Here is a 15,613-nt window from a genome sequence, read left to right on the forward strand (position 1 = left end):
TTTCTTTGCAACATTAACGAAGCTGAAACTTGTGACCTAAATCATATATGATCTAAATTGGTCTTCAAACTTGTATTGCCTTTTTGTGTATAAATAAACCACACAAGGCTTCAAGCTGTAGAAAAATGCCACATATGTGATACTGATGAACTTTCGTGTCAGTGTGATCTCTCCGATGCATTGATTTGTACTCCGAGGCTGGATACTTAGCTCTCCCAAACCCAAGCTACTCCGACAATAATGACATTTAAATAAGTACTGTATAAGATTATAGCGTGAGCCTCAGTTTTAAGATATGAGATTCTTATAAGCATTAATAATAAGCCTAGTGTTAGTTTATTCAATTTGCAATATTCTACTCCAAATTTGAAACTCATGGGGTTTACGTGGCAAAACATAAACTCTATCAGTGCTAGGTTTTCCTGTCAAAGAAATGCTGCACAGTCAGCAGCATCAGAAGAGCTGGTTACACGTTCTGTGAGGGATCACCTATAATATAAAAATCTTGAGGCTCTTGGAAACAAATCTAGCTCTTATTCTAGAACTGCAAAGAGAACACACACGCGTGAGACTGTCCCCTCCTTTGCTGACATGTGTCCTCTTATGTAAAGTCTTTTCACATTAGCTCTGCCTCTGGGGGAGTTAGAGGACTGTGTTTCAATCTTTCACAACTGGGATGTGCTTATTAGAAAAACAGAATCTCTTCCCGGTTTCTACACACTGCACACAGAGGTGTGTGTGCACATTAAACCGTTCTACAGATAAGCAAGTGCTGAGTTCTCTTCCTCTGCTCAGCAGAGTTACATTATAGCCAAAACCTCAAGAAGGAAGGCCACATTTTATTTATACACTCAACTTCTTTGCAGCTGTTCATCATAGCTTTTCATATGCTTTTACGGAACATTGCCTGTTGTGTTAGACTTTATGGATAGTTCCAGAAACATGTCTGAAGAAGAAGGTTGCCGTTCACCCATTGGTATGGATTGCTGTAGCTGCTGCCTTGACCTAGCCAACAAGAGCGATCTGGAAGAAAGCAGTGGAGAAAATAACAACCTTGGCAGTCCTACAGTTAATAATTTTAGACAATTAAGGCGGAAGCTTATTTTTGAGAACTTCAACACCGATAAGCTGAATACCTTCATGAGGCAGGACTCTCTAGAACCTGTGGTAAAGGATCCTTGCTACCTTCTGAATGAAGGAATCTGCAACAGCAACATAGATCAGACCATGCTGTCCATCCTTCTGTTTTTTCACAGGTGAGCATCACAAAATCATTCTGACACAGCATTTCATTAGAATTTCTGTTAGAATTTGGATTCTGAAATGATGAGATCATTGACAGATCTTGACTTTTTGTTTAAAAAAACAAAAAAACTGAAAAAAAACTATAAAAAACAATACAGTATTAACCAAAATTATTTTATCACTTTTGTGTAAGTTATTTGTGAATCGCAATGTTTCACCTCTCACCTTAGGTCCAGGATGGAATCCTGATATGTATGTATATTTATAGCAGAGGAGCTCTAAAAACAGAGATGACTCAGCAAAGGTGTCTTTAAATCTTTAAATGAGTTTTCTGTGCACAAAAAAAATCATGTGAGCCAGCTTAAAAAACAAAACTAATGCATTTATTAATTGACGTACCTTTAGGATTATGCCCCGTCTCCTATCTGCCGTGGTCTAGGTACCCTGCTGCTTCTCAGTGTACTTTCCAGCATAATGATGTGCCTCCCATAGGCTGCCAATATTGCAGAACCCGGACTACGGTAGTGGGAGAGGTAACTAAATTGAAAATGTTATTATTTTTGCATTTTAGGCTGCCTCGCCATCCATTTAATATACCTATTTCAGTGGTATACAGCCCTGGTGGTAAGATTTTGTTTTATAAAGGTTCTGTAACTCCCAAATGAAAACGATTTAGTTATTCTTTTAAATAAAAACTGCAAGGTGTTATTATAATATTATAGTCATTATTACAGTTTATTTAGTTTAGGTTGGTGGGGTTCACATATCGTGACAATTCAGCGCACACTTGCAGACACACATATGCATGCACATATAACGATAGCTGAGCTTCCCACAACTCCAATAAATATCTAACATTTCATTGCAAAAGAAAATGAATTACATTTCCTTTGATGGGATTTCTTACATCAAAATGTTCTCCTGCATTCATGGACAGAAGCCACTTGAGTAGCAGGGGGCCTGCTGACTGTGAGTTTTACTGGCTACTCCAGAAATATTATTAGGAAATGCATTTATTATGAAGTATCTTGGCTGTCCTATTCTAATATCTGACTTTGAGAGAGGACAGCCCATTACTGATATGCCTGGTATGAATACAGAATGTCCCAACCTCTTGAACCTTGGCACAATATTTATTTTATGATTAAATCACTAAACTATGATTGTACAACTCGGCACCTTGTCATGGAATCCAATGTGGTATCTGAAAATATGGTCAATAAGCAGCCACTGTCCTTACCATTGGAGCTCGGGTCATTGCTGACAATTTGACAGTTTACAGGGAATAACACTACTAGTAAAATGTATTTTGGTTTATTTCTAAAAATTCAGATACAGCTCATGACAATGTATCCAATTATGAAATACAATGATCGAAGCGCATTGCAATATAACTGGATGGTCGAGGTAACATTAGCAAAGAAATATTGAAGGGGTTGTCTCATGAAAACCACCTCTGTCCATATGCCCTGTTAGGGCAGCACATAATGTGCCCTAACAGCAGGCAAACTGAACAGACAGCCCTGAGGTCATTTCTAGGTCCCCAGGGTTGACTGCAGAGGGATTCCCTAGTCTTTGATCACGTCACCGGGTTTCCGATGCCTCGTTTTACGTCTGAAAATAGGGCTACAATACGTCGGCAAACATCTGCCCATTCATTTGAATGGGTTTGCCGACGTATTGTGCAGACAACCTGTCATTTACGCGTCGTCGTTTGACAGCTGTCAAACGACGACGCGTAAAAATACAGCCTCGTCAAAAGAAGTGCAGGACACTTCTTTCAGACGTAATTTGAGCCGTTCTTCATTGAACTCAATGAAGCACAGCTCAAAATTTACGGCTGTCAGAGAAGCCTCGCAAAATGCGAGGAGGAGCATTTACGACTGAAACGAGGCAGCTGTTTTCTCCTGAAAACAGTCTGTCTTTTCAGACGTAAATGCCTGCTATCGTGTGCACATACCCTAAACTGTAACACAACAGGTTTCATCCAGTCTACCCTTGGGGCATGTGGTAAGAAGAGATAAGTGCTATGACGTAGTGTCTCTCCCTCAATTTGAATGAACTAAAGTTAGAGCCAGTTTTGTGCCAGATTTCACACCAGACGTAAATATTAGAATAATCTGCAGACTAGCATATTGATGAGGTTCATTTAGAAATGTGATACTTGCAAACTATACTTCTTTGTGGCTAACTGATACTTCATTCATATAGGTCCATAGGCTAAAATCACATTAGACAATAACATTTGTAAAATATAACCAAAGTGGGGTTCTGCTTCTCTTCTTTCCATAAAATGTATTTCATTACTTAATATTTATTTGTTGCAGAAGAAGTTAAAACATTTTCTTGAAGGATAGTTCTCATCAATTTAGGTATAAACCTATAAATAAACACTGGTAACTACTTCATTAAACAGATACAGTGCTGCCATGCCCTATGTAACGTTCTGATATCCCTGGAGAAGTGCGTCAGGATGACATGCCTCAATAATTGTTGCCTGGCGTGCATTCATTTACCATGGTGGGAAAGGATTATATAACAGTTCTTCATTGTGCAAGATGATAGTATGCACCATTTCTTAACCCGATGTGCTATGGAATTCTCTTTCTGTAACTTTTCAACGTCAACAAGAATTCGTTATGTACCCTGCACCAGGTAATGATAAACACGCACCCTGGTAGCTCATTGGTTAGCACTATTGCCTTCTAACACTGGAGTTCTGGATATGAATGTGATTAAGGGCAACTTCTGCATGGAGTTTGTATTTTCTCCCCATGTTTGCATACTGATTGATTAATTCACTTCGTATGAAATTGGCCCGTGTGTATCTAAGAAAGAGAGTTTAGATTGTGCGCCCCATTTGGGGATAGGGACTGATGTAAGTGGTGACAATATCTGCACAGTGCTGCCGAATATGTTGGCACAATATAAGCAACAGAAAGAAATAAACAATCAATCCATTGTGATGTAGAAGGAAAATAATATTAACATACAGTAAAGAACAGATTGTACATATTGTTATAATACTTCTTTTAGAGTTTTTTTTTCCAACTGGACATCCACTGTCCAAAGGCCCTACTAGGCCATATAGTCCCCAGCTCAAGACTCCTCTTCATTAGTGGAGAACCTCAGAAAAGTGCAGCTCCCACTCTGGTGGACTCGACGTGACCCTGTATTGGATGGTCGCTCACTCATTTGAAGTCTGCAGCCTCCCACCACTTCTCTCGGTGATAACAGCTTGATTTGAAGAAGGTGTTATCCAGCAGATGTTATTTTTGTAAGAAGGGACCATTGCGCCATTATTAATGACTCGGCCAAATATGAGCCTATACTACAACTGAACAAGAATATATAGACAATGTATATCAAGTTCTGAGAGCAAATACTTTGTAATTAATCTATATATATTTATGCCATACTATTTCACTGTCAAAACATCAAGAAATCACACTCGTTCTTTGGGTTGCAGTGACTACCACAACCATCCAGTTTATTCCAAAGATTGGATTTAGGTTAGGGAATTGAATGGGCCACAAACAAACATACACTTGGTTGTTGTCTTTCCCATTTTCAGGATAGTGTGGTTTGTGCTACCACCCTCAAGCTCTGAATTACACACAATATACAGTTGGGGGGCTGATCTAAATACTATGAACATGAAGATGACGTGACGTTTGCTAAAATTAGACATCAAGACTGGCGAGTAGGGCAGGTGTGATGGAGTGCCATTGCCCTGGAAAAAGTAAATTTTTGAACTTTTTACTGGAACATATATTTAAGTATTATTTAAAGGGTACTGTACTTTAATGTAACACAATAAATCTCACATTGAGATAATGAGATTTATATATCGTTTGTTTTTCTCCCCTACTCCCGACCTTTTAACTACTACAGTAATATAATATAAGAAAAGTAAAGATAAAGTAATAAATATAACAGATTAACTTCCCAGTATAATTGAACATCTACATTGAAATGCCATTCTCAAGAGACTTCTTTTTTTATCTTTACTCTTTGGAGAAGATTGTGAATTATTGACTTTCTCAGTAACTGTCACAATTATCTGTCATAGAACAATACACTGAAATGGATAAACATTAATTCAATGTATGACTACTGCAGAAGAAAAGAGGTGGTACTGTAGAATCATTGATTTCTTACTTCACATATGTATTCTGGGTCATTTGAAGAGATATTAACAAGTTAATGTACAGTATATGGGTGTATATGTCATGTCCACGTATTATGTGTAAGGTTATGTTACTGTATGAGTGAGTTGTGCTACTGGACGTATTGGCCTGGGCTATTGTCCACATGAATGATGGTATTTAGATAAATGTTTTTATTTCAGTTCACAAGACCATTCAGCAGGTGCGGTTCAGCATGCAAGGGCAAGTTCAGGCAGTGTAGGATAGTAATAGTTATACCGTGTAAAATTACCCCTGTCGGAGGAGGTCACATTACATGAGAAATCCAATTGGATTTGCTTTCATAACCCAAAGACAGAAAGTCCCGAATCACAAGCCCGATCATAGGGTATATCATTTTACATAACTAACAAGTCTGCATCAGATAAAATACTTCTTCGATTTGTTAATAATATACACAATGCAAGTAGCAGAGAGGAATTCATGCAGCGTGACAATGGAATCCCTCACGTACAACAATGGGACATAACGTTTATTCGCTTTAAAGTGTACCTATCATGTTAGACAACTTCTGGCATGACATAGGTGGTTTTTTGGGTGCTTAGACCCCCATAGACTTCTAGAACCAAGGAGCTGCAGCATTTTGCGGACTGCCTTGCCTTGGCAGTTCTCGTTGACATCTTTCAGCTGCTCGTGGAGAATGGCATGACATGTTACAATTTGCCTGAAATAATAGGTACACGTTAAATAAAACTCCTACAGAGACTGGTCTCTTAAAATGATGACCTCTATCAGATGGCTTAATAACTTTAAACTAGTGGGAGTAATAGAACTTTTTGAATGGCCCTCAGGAGGCCATAAGAAAGGAAGTACTGTATGTAAAACATGGAGGGAAATTTATCAAAAATGGTGCAAAGGAAAAGTATAACAGTCACCCGTAGGAACCAATCGGATTGTAGATTTAATTTAAAAGAGGGCCTGTGAACAATGAAAGCTGGAATCTGATTGGTTGTTATGGGTGACTCCACTTTACTTTAACCAGTTTTGATAAATCTCCCCCATCATGTCCATCGTAGCTGACTGATCGTTGAATAAAGGTGCCATGAAGCCAGTCACGTGATCCCTCACAGCTAATCTGCAAACAATTCTTCAGCCCTCGATCAGGAATTCAGGTGGGTGTTTGAGAAACTATAGGAAAATGTATTCTACATGTAAAAGACTGCACCCCTCTAGACCAAACATATGAAAGCACAGTTTTGCATACAATGAACGCGCATCCCTCTAGGGTGATTGACCAAAAGGGATCACCTCCACATAGTAAATAGTTCCCTTTGGGTCAAGTGATCTCTAATAGCCACATATTCTCTTACAGAAGTTTCGGGACTGCTCAGTGGATGATATTGTACCCAATAACTTATTATTAACTAGCATTGTTAAGGAATATGATAGATTCTGTAATTTAAAGAGCTCTGTATCCATTGTGCGGAGAAAGAGCAATATATAAGGCTACATTTACTTACACTACTTGACCTGCCTTTAGGAAGGTACATTATAGAATTATCACACAGTATCAATAATTTACAATCTATTATAGCTAATACTACGCACTTTGACCTGGACTTATTTTCCGATCACACAGTAAATCTTGCTAATAAAGATAATTTGTCCTTGGCATTGCTCCCTGTGATGTGTTTTATGCTGACTAGGTCTAGTTTCTGGTTAATATGGGTGTGTGCATGCATGATCAGAATTATAGCCAATTAATATGGAAAACACTGCTATATTGAGAAACAGGGTTTGTATGAGCTTTATTTCACCTGAAAATATTTATCCAGTGAAGGAACATATTGTGTTATTATAAACAAGGCCTTTAAAATGAAGTAGACCATTTTAAGAGAATTGCCATGTAAATAAATAAATTGCATAATCTTGTAGTATATTAGATTGCTGTGATCGAATCAGGGGTGCCTGGGTAAGACACCCTCATGACCCCCTCTTGGAAAGCGGATACACTCATCATGTTTGACTTTCATGAGCCCACAGCTGCCCTGAAGAGATGAGCCAAACGTATCTATTGATGGAGGGATCAGGGCTGATGGATACCCACAGAAAGCACTCATGCACAAGGTGGATGTATGATTTCATTTCCAATTCTTCCAGTGGAGAGCCGCCCAATAATGTGGCATACGATGGAACACATAAAAAAACAACCCTCTGTATGCCTCTGTATGAAAGTAGATTCATACTGCGCCCCACCACAAAGGTTGTCAGGAGCCTTAATACAGTACTGGGCATGAGCCCAAACAGCTATTGCTCACAAGTTACCCTATATTTCTGCTGAGCCTGGGGAAGCACCAGAAAAAGGGCCCGTTCAAAGCAACAGATTAATGGAAATCCAATGGAAACTATTGCTTCCGTTTGCATTACCATTATTTGAAATAGTATTTTTTTCTTTCAGTTGGTTTCAGCTTGTCTCCATTCCGCTGGGTTTCCGTTTTATTTCACGGAAACAATAGCATAGTCGACTAAGCTATTGTTTTCGTGGAAAAAAACTGAACAGATGAACGGAAAGACAACGCTAATGTGAATGAGCCCAAAGATGTTGTTAACATCAATTCTTCACTGCCAAGGTATTTATACTTTCCTTCGAGTTTTCATTACAAAGACCCTTTACTACACAGATAATTGTAATCATTTGCTCTCCCATTGTCCTATACTTTTTTTTTTTGTTCAGAAGTCAAAAGTTTAAGACCTCTGCAGAAGATGGTATGTCTTTTTAGGATTACATATTCTAGCACTGTGGATAAAATATTACTAAAAATATTTGTTTCAATAATTTTTTACCAACCACTTTTATAAATACAGGTTTAAAGTGAAGGGTGAAGGACGCATTTTATGAAATTCTTAATCATATACACGATACACAAATTATTGTCGACTGACTGACACATGAAATCATGTCACCTCTAAATGTAGGCCTGGAGTTATGAAACAGAGTTAATGGAAATCTAGGTACATAAAAGACATGAAAACACGCGCTATTGTTACCGGTAACATCTAATTTCAAAGAACAGTCACTATTCTAAAAGTATTTTCCCTATAAATTAATGTCCTTGACAATAATTTTTAATGAAAAAACCTATTGTTCTCTGTATGTGGGGTTTACGTAAAACTATTAATTATATATACAATTATCTTATTTACTCTGTATTTAATGGACATGTCATACCTACTTATTACCCTATCTTACCATTTAAAAGAAAAAAGGAATGGCGAAATTAAAGTCTATCTGGAGTTGAATAGAAGATTGTTTAACAGATTGTTAACTGTCCATATACTTGAAACATCTGTCGGCTAAACGCTTGGTGGGGCATGCATGGTTTTTTTATGGTCAGAGGGGAATAAGCTGCTGCCAAACACCTCTGCAACTTATTTCCTGCGAGAATGAAAGATCTGACATGTTGAAATTCACAATGCACGTTCCTTTTTTCCTCCAACATCTGCCTTTGGGGAGAGTCGGTTGACATTCCAGGCGTAGTCTCGCGAGATTACGCTGTAAACTGTCATTTACAGCGAGATCTCGCTGTGCTGTAAATCACAGAGACGTGCAGAGAAGTGGTCAGGATTCTGAATACACATCACGTCCTGGCTGGAGGTAAAGTATATTCATAGTCAGGACACTGCAGTAATGTTAGTGTTTGTGTATGTGGCTGCACATAACGATATAACTATATCGCTATCTTTAGAGTAAATTAATGGAGAGAAGTGTATGACGCTGATTGGTCATTGATTGGTCAGCGTCATACACTTCTCTCCACAACGCCCACTTGGTCAAAAAGTAAAACACGCCCAGTTGTCCATTGAGAAACTCATTAGCATAAAGCTAAAATAGGTCATAACTCCGTCAAAAATTATATCTTTTCTAAATAAAAAACACTGCTGTAATCTACATTACAGCGCCGATCACATCATGTACAAGATAGGCCACTTATAATACTGGTGACAGAGCCTCTTTAAGGTCAATGGTGCCAGTGAAGTATTTGTTCCAATCACAATATATTCTGATGTTAGGCCATTTAACTAATTTAACTAATGTGTAAGACCAGCTTTATAACTTGGCTTTCATTTTAGGGTCCTTCATGCAGCTTTGCAGGCCTTACACATGCACACATAGTCTCTACAGGTGTGTATTAGAGACTCATATTCACAGTGGTGGGATTCAGATTTTAACAACAGGTTCTCTACTTTGCTGACAAAGATATACGTGCTAAAGGATGGGGCGGTGTGTTGTGCCATGGAAAATTATTCCAACTCTTTTAATCGAATAAAACTAATGCAATATTCTAAATACACAATATATTAATGTGAACCCTAAATAAATATTTTTGTAAGTAATGATATCCTAGAAACTTTCCAAGCTCGTGTCACTCCCTGTCCAGAATGTCTAACTGAATTGGCACACTATGCATATAATTACAAAAGCATACATAGCTTCCCGCACTTGTTATATTGAAGACACCCATTATGTATAGACCTACAGTATATATGCACAATCAGTACCCTAAAACTGCTCAGCCCATACAGATAGGCTGTGAACCGTGAGAAGGCTGGAGGAGAGTGGGGAGTGTGCAGTACGCTGCCACAGATCTCCTGACTATTTGATACAGATACAGTATCAGATTCAAGATTAATATGTAGATATGGTGCCAGAACCAAGCTCAGTATATATATACAGAACCAGAACTAAGCTCAAAACATAAATACAGTACCAGAACAAAGCAATGTACATAAATACAGCACCAGAATCAAGCACATTACAGAGATATGGTGTCAGAACCAAGCTAAGTACATAAATACAGTATCAGAACAAAGCTTAGTACATAAATACGGCACCAGGACAAAGCTCAGTACATAACTACAGTACGAGAACCAAGACCAGTACATAGAGCACCAGATCCAAGCTCAGTACATAAATATGGTGCCAGTACAAAGCTAAATACAGAGATATGGTGCCAGAACCAAGCTCATAACATAAATACAGCACAGAACCAAGCTCAGTACGTATATACTGCACCAGAACCAAACTGAGTACGTAAATACAGTTCTAGAAACAAGCTCACACAATACCAACACAAAAATAGCTCAGCACAGAATTATTTCCAAATTCAGTTTTACCCCTTTGCCATATAAGTTTGTACCATGTGAAACTACAGGTCCCAGTATGGCCTTCACAATAGTAAGGTTATAATGTTTCACAAAAAAGAATGGTACCACCTATTATCATGCTGTAGACCACACAAATGACTACAGTACTGATCAGACAAAGTCTGAGGAAGAATTAACATTGGCGTTCAGTGAGTCACAGGTGATTTCATCTTTTATTCTAGTCGTTAACTATTTCCTTCCTTCTCTATACGATCCAGACCTCCATGACGACTTCTCCCGATCACGACCTATCTCTGCAGAGTTAGTCTTCTAACATTTCTGCCACTATAAACTTAGGCAAATTCGTCATGGTACCACATACCGTGCCCCTGAATATACCGCCACACACTGTGCCCCTGAATATACTGCCATACTCTGTGCCCCTGAATAGAATCATGTCACTTATTGTGCGAAGATCACAATCGTGTCACACACTTTGCTACCTGAAAATGAAGCAAAACACACACACGCACACACACACACACACACACACACCCACACACGCACACACGCACGCACGCACGCACGCACGCACGCACGCACACACACACACACACACACATACACGCTGTGCCCCCTGAAAATAGTGTAATAGGCTGTGCCTTATGAACATAACTTGCCAAATACACATTGCCTGCTAAAAAGAGTGCTACACACTGTGCCCCCTGAAAATAGTGCCACAAGCTGTGTTCCATGCAAATAATGTGCTACATACATGCTGGGCCCCATTAGGGAGTGCCAGATGCTGAGCTACCTGTAGTAAGTGCCCATGTAGAGAGTGCAACACAGTGCCCCCTGTAGAAAATGTGCCACATAGTGCCCACTCTATATAGTGCCTCGTAGATAGGTCAACACAATGACCCCTGTAGATGGGGTCACACACACTGCCCCTGTAGATGGTGTCACACACAGTGTCCCTGTAGATAGTGCCCCCTGTAGATAGTGTCACACACAGGGTCCCCTGTAGATATAGACGCACACATTAAATATCCCTACAACACAGATCCAAACCTCCATGACGACATCTCCCTACCATGAACTATACTTACAGAGTTTGCCGCTCAGATGTCTTCGGGCTCCTTACTTTTCCAACTTATCCGGCCGTAAAAATGTTAACAATTCCCCATGGTGCCACATACTGTGCCCCTGAATATATTGCCACGCACTGTGTCCCTGAATAGTCGTGTCACACACTATGCTCCCTGAAAAGATTGCATCACACACACACAGTGTGGTAAATGTTATGTTATTTAAGTTGTTTTTCTTTAATCTGTTCTGTATTTTTGACTATCATTTTTCTTTTTATAAACTATTAAGAAAGATGATTAGAAATATTGATACCTATTGATACAGTATGCGTGCATATTGTGCATTGGTATTAAATGTGGAGGAGAAATCACAGGTATTTGCTTTGGGCAACAATTTGCTTTGCTGGAATGCGCAGAACAATATTTAGAATATGTTTTTCAACCAGTATAACATTCAGCCATTATCCAAGATGAAATGTTGGCTCCCACGAAGTGATGAGTTTACAATGGGCTGTCTGTACATAACATCACATGAATCAGTGCCATGTTCAATGCTACAACCCCAGGGTAAATAGCAGGGTAAATACGTTGCATCTCTTATAACTTATATGTAACAATAGTCTAGGGACATGTTCACATCTAGGGTTGTGGTGCAGCATAAATTTGTTCCACAACTATTGGATGAAAATGTGCTTAAAAAAACTCAGCACACAAAATGTATTTTTGTCGCAATCACGGTTGCGGTTATTTTAAAGAAACAATTCTAGAGAATTGGGGGAAGGGAGTGCTGCCCTTTAGTTTGTTGTAAGCCAGCATGTATGTTAGGGGCAAGTCACACAATTCCCTAATGCACTCTTTAAAGGATCTCCTAGGCATGCATCAGTCCCAATTTTAGAAGGACTGTTCACTCCAGTTTAATCAGGATTTTTACACACATGTTTAGTACCAGCATTGACAGTATTACTAAATGAAACAAAGTTCAAGACATGTTGAAGAGAACGTTTGCCTTTTTTTTAGCTTGAGGAAATAAGGAGGTATGAAACACTGATAATGGATATTCATAGGGTGTACTTGGCTGTATAATTTCGATTTGTACATGGAGTTACACTGATCTATGAATTAGATGTTTATTAAAACACATTGGACACTGATAAAAATGGATAGCCTTGTGTGCTAGTGTAATAAGATAAATTATTGTAGTTTATTACATTTTTATTGACTAATGTAATTAAATGTATTTTCCATTTTTAGATTGTACTAGTCCTATATTTATGACCAGGGCCTCACTGTCCATGAGGCGAGATGAGTTTCTTGCCTCAGGCCGCGGCCTACTGCCACTTTGAGGGGGCGGCAGCACCACTGAAACTAAATGACGCCACCCTTCCTACACTATAATTTTATCTGCATCTACAGGACACAGATACAATTACATGCATAAGCGCTGCAGAAACGCTGAATGGCAGGGCATGTTCCATGCCCTGCTATTCAGCGCCTTTCGATGACGCAAGCGGCACGGTGATGCCATCGCCCCGCTTGTGTTGTTAAATGGCAAGGCATCCTACCAATCTGCGGCTTTCAATGACGCAAGTGGCGCCGCTTGCGCCGTTGAATGGCGCTGATTTGCAGGACAGAATGACTTGCCCTGCCATTCAGCGCCTGTTAATGACGCAAGCAGCAGGCCAGCATTGCAAGAGGACGGCACGGGAACAAGTTCAGGTGAGTATGCAAAGTTTTTTTTTCTCTTAAAAGTGTGAGTGGCATTATCTACAGGGGGGGCTATATGTAGGGCACAAACTACATGGGGGCTATATGTGGGTCACTATCTACAGGGGGGCTATATAGGGCACTATCTACAAGGGGGCTATATGTGGGGACCTATCTAGAAGGGGGCTATATGTAGGCCACTATCTACAGAGGGATCTATTGGGGGCACTATCTACAGGGGCTCTATGGGGAGCACTATCTACAGAGAGCACCATCTACATGGGGCTCTATGGGGGCAGTATCTACAGGAGGCTCTAAAGGGGGCACTTTATATGTGGGACACTATCTACAGTGGGGCTATATGTGGGGCACTATCTACAAGGGGGCTATATGTGGGACACTATCTACAGTGGGCTATATGTGGGCCACTATCTACAGGGGATCTATGTAGGGCTCTATCTACAGGGGGCTCTATGGGGGGCACTATCTACAGGGGCTCATTGGGGGGCATTATCTGTAGGGGGTCTATCCGGAACCCTAACCATTGGGGCTCTACAGGGGGCACAATCTACATGGGGCTTTCTGGGGGGCAGCATCTACAGGAGGCTCTAAAGAGGGCACTATATATGTGGGGCACTGTCTACAGGGGTCTCTATGTGGGACACTGTCAACAGGGGGCTCTATGTGGGGCACTATCTACAGGGGGCTCTATGTGGGGCAATGTCTACAGGGGGCTGTATAGGAGGCACTATCTGCAGGGGCTCTATGGGGGGCCCTATCTACAGGGGGCACTGTGTGTGTGTGTGTGTGTGTGTGTGTGTGGGGGATACAGTGTATGGTGCTTTTATAATCATGGACACAGTGTATAGCGCCATTATAATTAGAGGTGCAGTCTATGTCACTATTATATTTAGGGGTGTAGTATGTGGCACCATGAGAATTTTATCTTCATTTATAGGTGCAGAAATATTTGAAAAGGGTTGTGGCCACGAGAAGTCATCATAGAGATCTGGGCCGGATGGAGAAGAAAGAGAAAAAGAACAACTAGTATCTGAGAAGACATCACCTGTGAGTCACTTAAAGTAAATGTTTATTCTGCCTCTAATCAGTACTGTAGTTACTGCATGATCTGCAGCGAGATGATGGGTGGTGTGATTTGTTTTTGGTGAAACAGCAACTCCTAGCATATCCTTACCATTGTTAGGGCCAAGCATGGAGCTGTAGTTTTACGTGATACAAACCGATACGGCAGGGATTGCACTAAATTGAGCTGTATTTTTGCTGGTGCTGTATTTATGAACTGAACTTTGTTCTGGCGCTGTATTTATGTATTGAGCTTGGTTCTTGTGCTGTATTTATGTATTGAGCTTGGTTCTTGTGCTTTATATATGTGCTGAGCTTGGTTCCTGTGTTGCATATATATGTACTGAGCTTGGTTCCTGTGTTGTATATATGCACTGATATTAGTTGTGGTGCTGTATATATGTACTGAGCTTGGTTCTGGTGTTGTATTTATGTGCTGATCTTCTTTCTTGTGGTGTATTTATGTACTGATCTTGGTTCTAGTACTGTATATATGTACTGAGCATGGTTCTGGTGTTGGATTTACTGTATGTACTTGTTTCTGGTGCTGTATATATGTACTGAGCTTTGTTCTGGTGCTATATTTATGTACTGAGCTTTGTTCTGGTGCAGTATATATGTACTAAGCTTTGTTCTGGTGCTGTATATATGTACTGAGCTTTGGTCTGGTGTTGTATTTATGTACTGAGCTTGGTTCTGGTGCTGTATATATGTATATAGCTTGGTTCTGGTGCCTTTTATATGTCAGAGCTTCGTTCTAGTACTGTATTTATGTACTGAGCTTTGTTCTGGTGCTGTGTATATGTATTGAGCTTTGTTCTGGTGCTGTATTTATGTACTGAGCTTCGTTCTGGTGTTGTATATATGTCAGAGCTTGGTTCTGAAGCTGTAATTATATAGAATATATTTATAAAAACAAAATTGCAGGGCAGATGGAATTGATTTCAATTCATTGTATATTTAACAGGAACCTGTCCCCTTGTAGGTTTTTTTCAGATGCAGAAAAATCTATAAAATCAACTTTCAAAACGGCACACACTACATGTTAATTACTCATTAAAGAGTCATGGTGCAGTGTTGCTATACTGAAAAGTCACATAGTCCTGCCTCCAAACCCACCTTTCCATGGTGGATTGACCTTCCCGTTGGCTGTTATACATAATAAGCAGCCTTTTCCAACTTTCTCGAATGCGCCATTGC

At 39.8% G+C, this 15,613-nt stretch overlaps 1 protein-coding gene and 1 long non-coding RNA gene across 2 annotated transcripts in view; one reads left to right on the forward strand and one right to left on the reverse strand.

Moving 5' to 3' along the window:
* Positions 1-386: 386 nt before the first annotated feature.
* Positions 387-1,885, reverse strand: LOC142659441 (uncharacterized). Its single transcript, XR_012850327.1, has 3 exons — positions 1,645-1,885; positions 1,137-1,318; positions 387-1,023 (listed from the first exon to the last, which is right to left on the reverse strand). It is a non-coding gene; the product is annotated as an uncharacterized LOC142659441 (long non-coding RNA).
* Positions 691-15,613, forward strand: part of LOC142659440 (TSC22 domain family protein 3-like) — an 89,897-nt gene continuing 74,974 nt past the window's right edge. The window contains exon 1 of the mRNA XM_075835583.1: positions 691-1,256. Coding sequence (XP_075691698.1) covers positions 925-1,256 — 332 coding nt within the window. The 5' untranslated portion in view covers positions 691-924. The remainder of the gene's footprint in view (positions 1,257-15,613) is intronic.

Source organism: Rhinoderma darwinii, chromosome 8 (assembly GCF_050947455.1).
Source record: "Rhinoderma darwinii isolate aRhiDar2 chromosome 8, aRhiDar2.hap1, whole genome shotgun sequence".
Classification (NCBI taxonomy): Eukaryota; Metazoa; Chordata; class Amphibia; order Anura; family Rhinodermatidae; genus Rhinoderma; species Rhinoderma darwinii.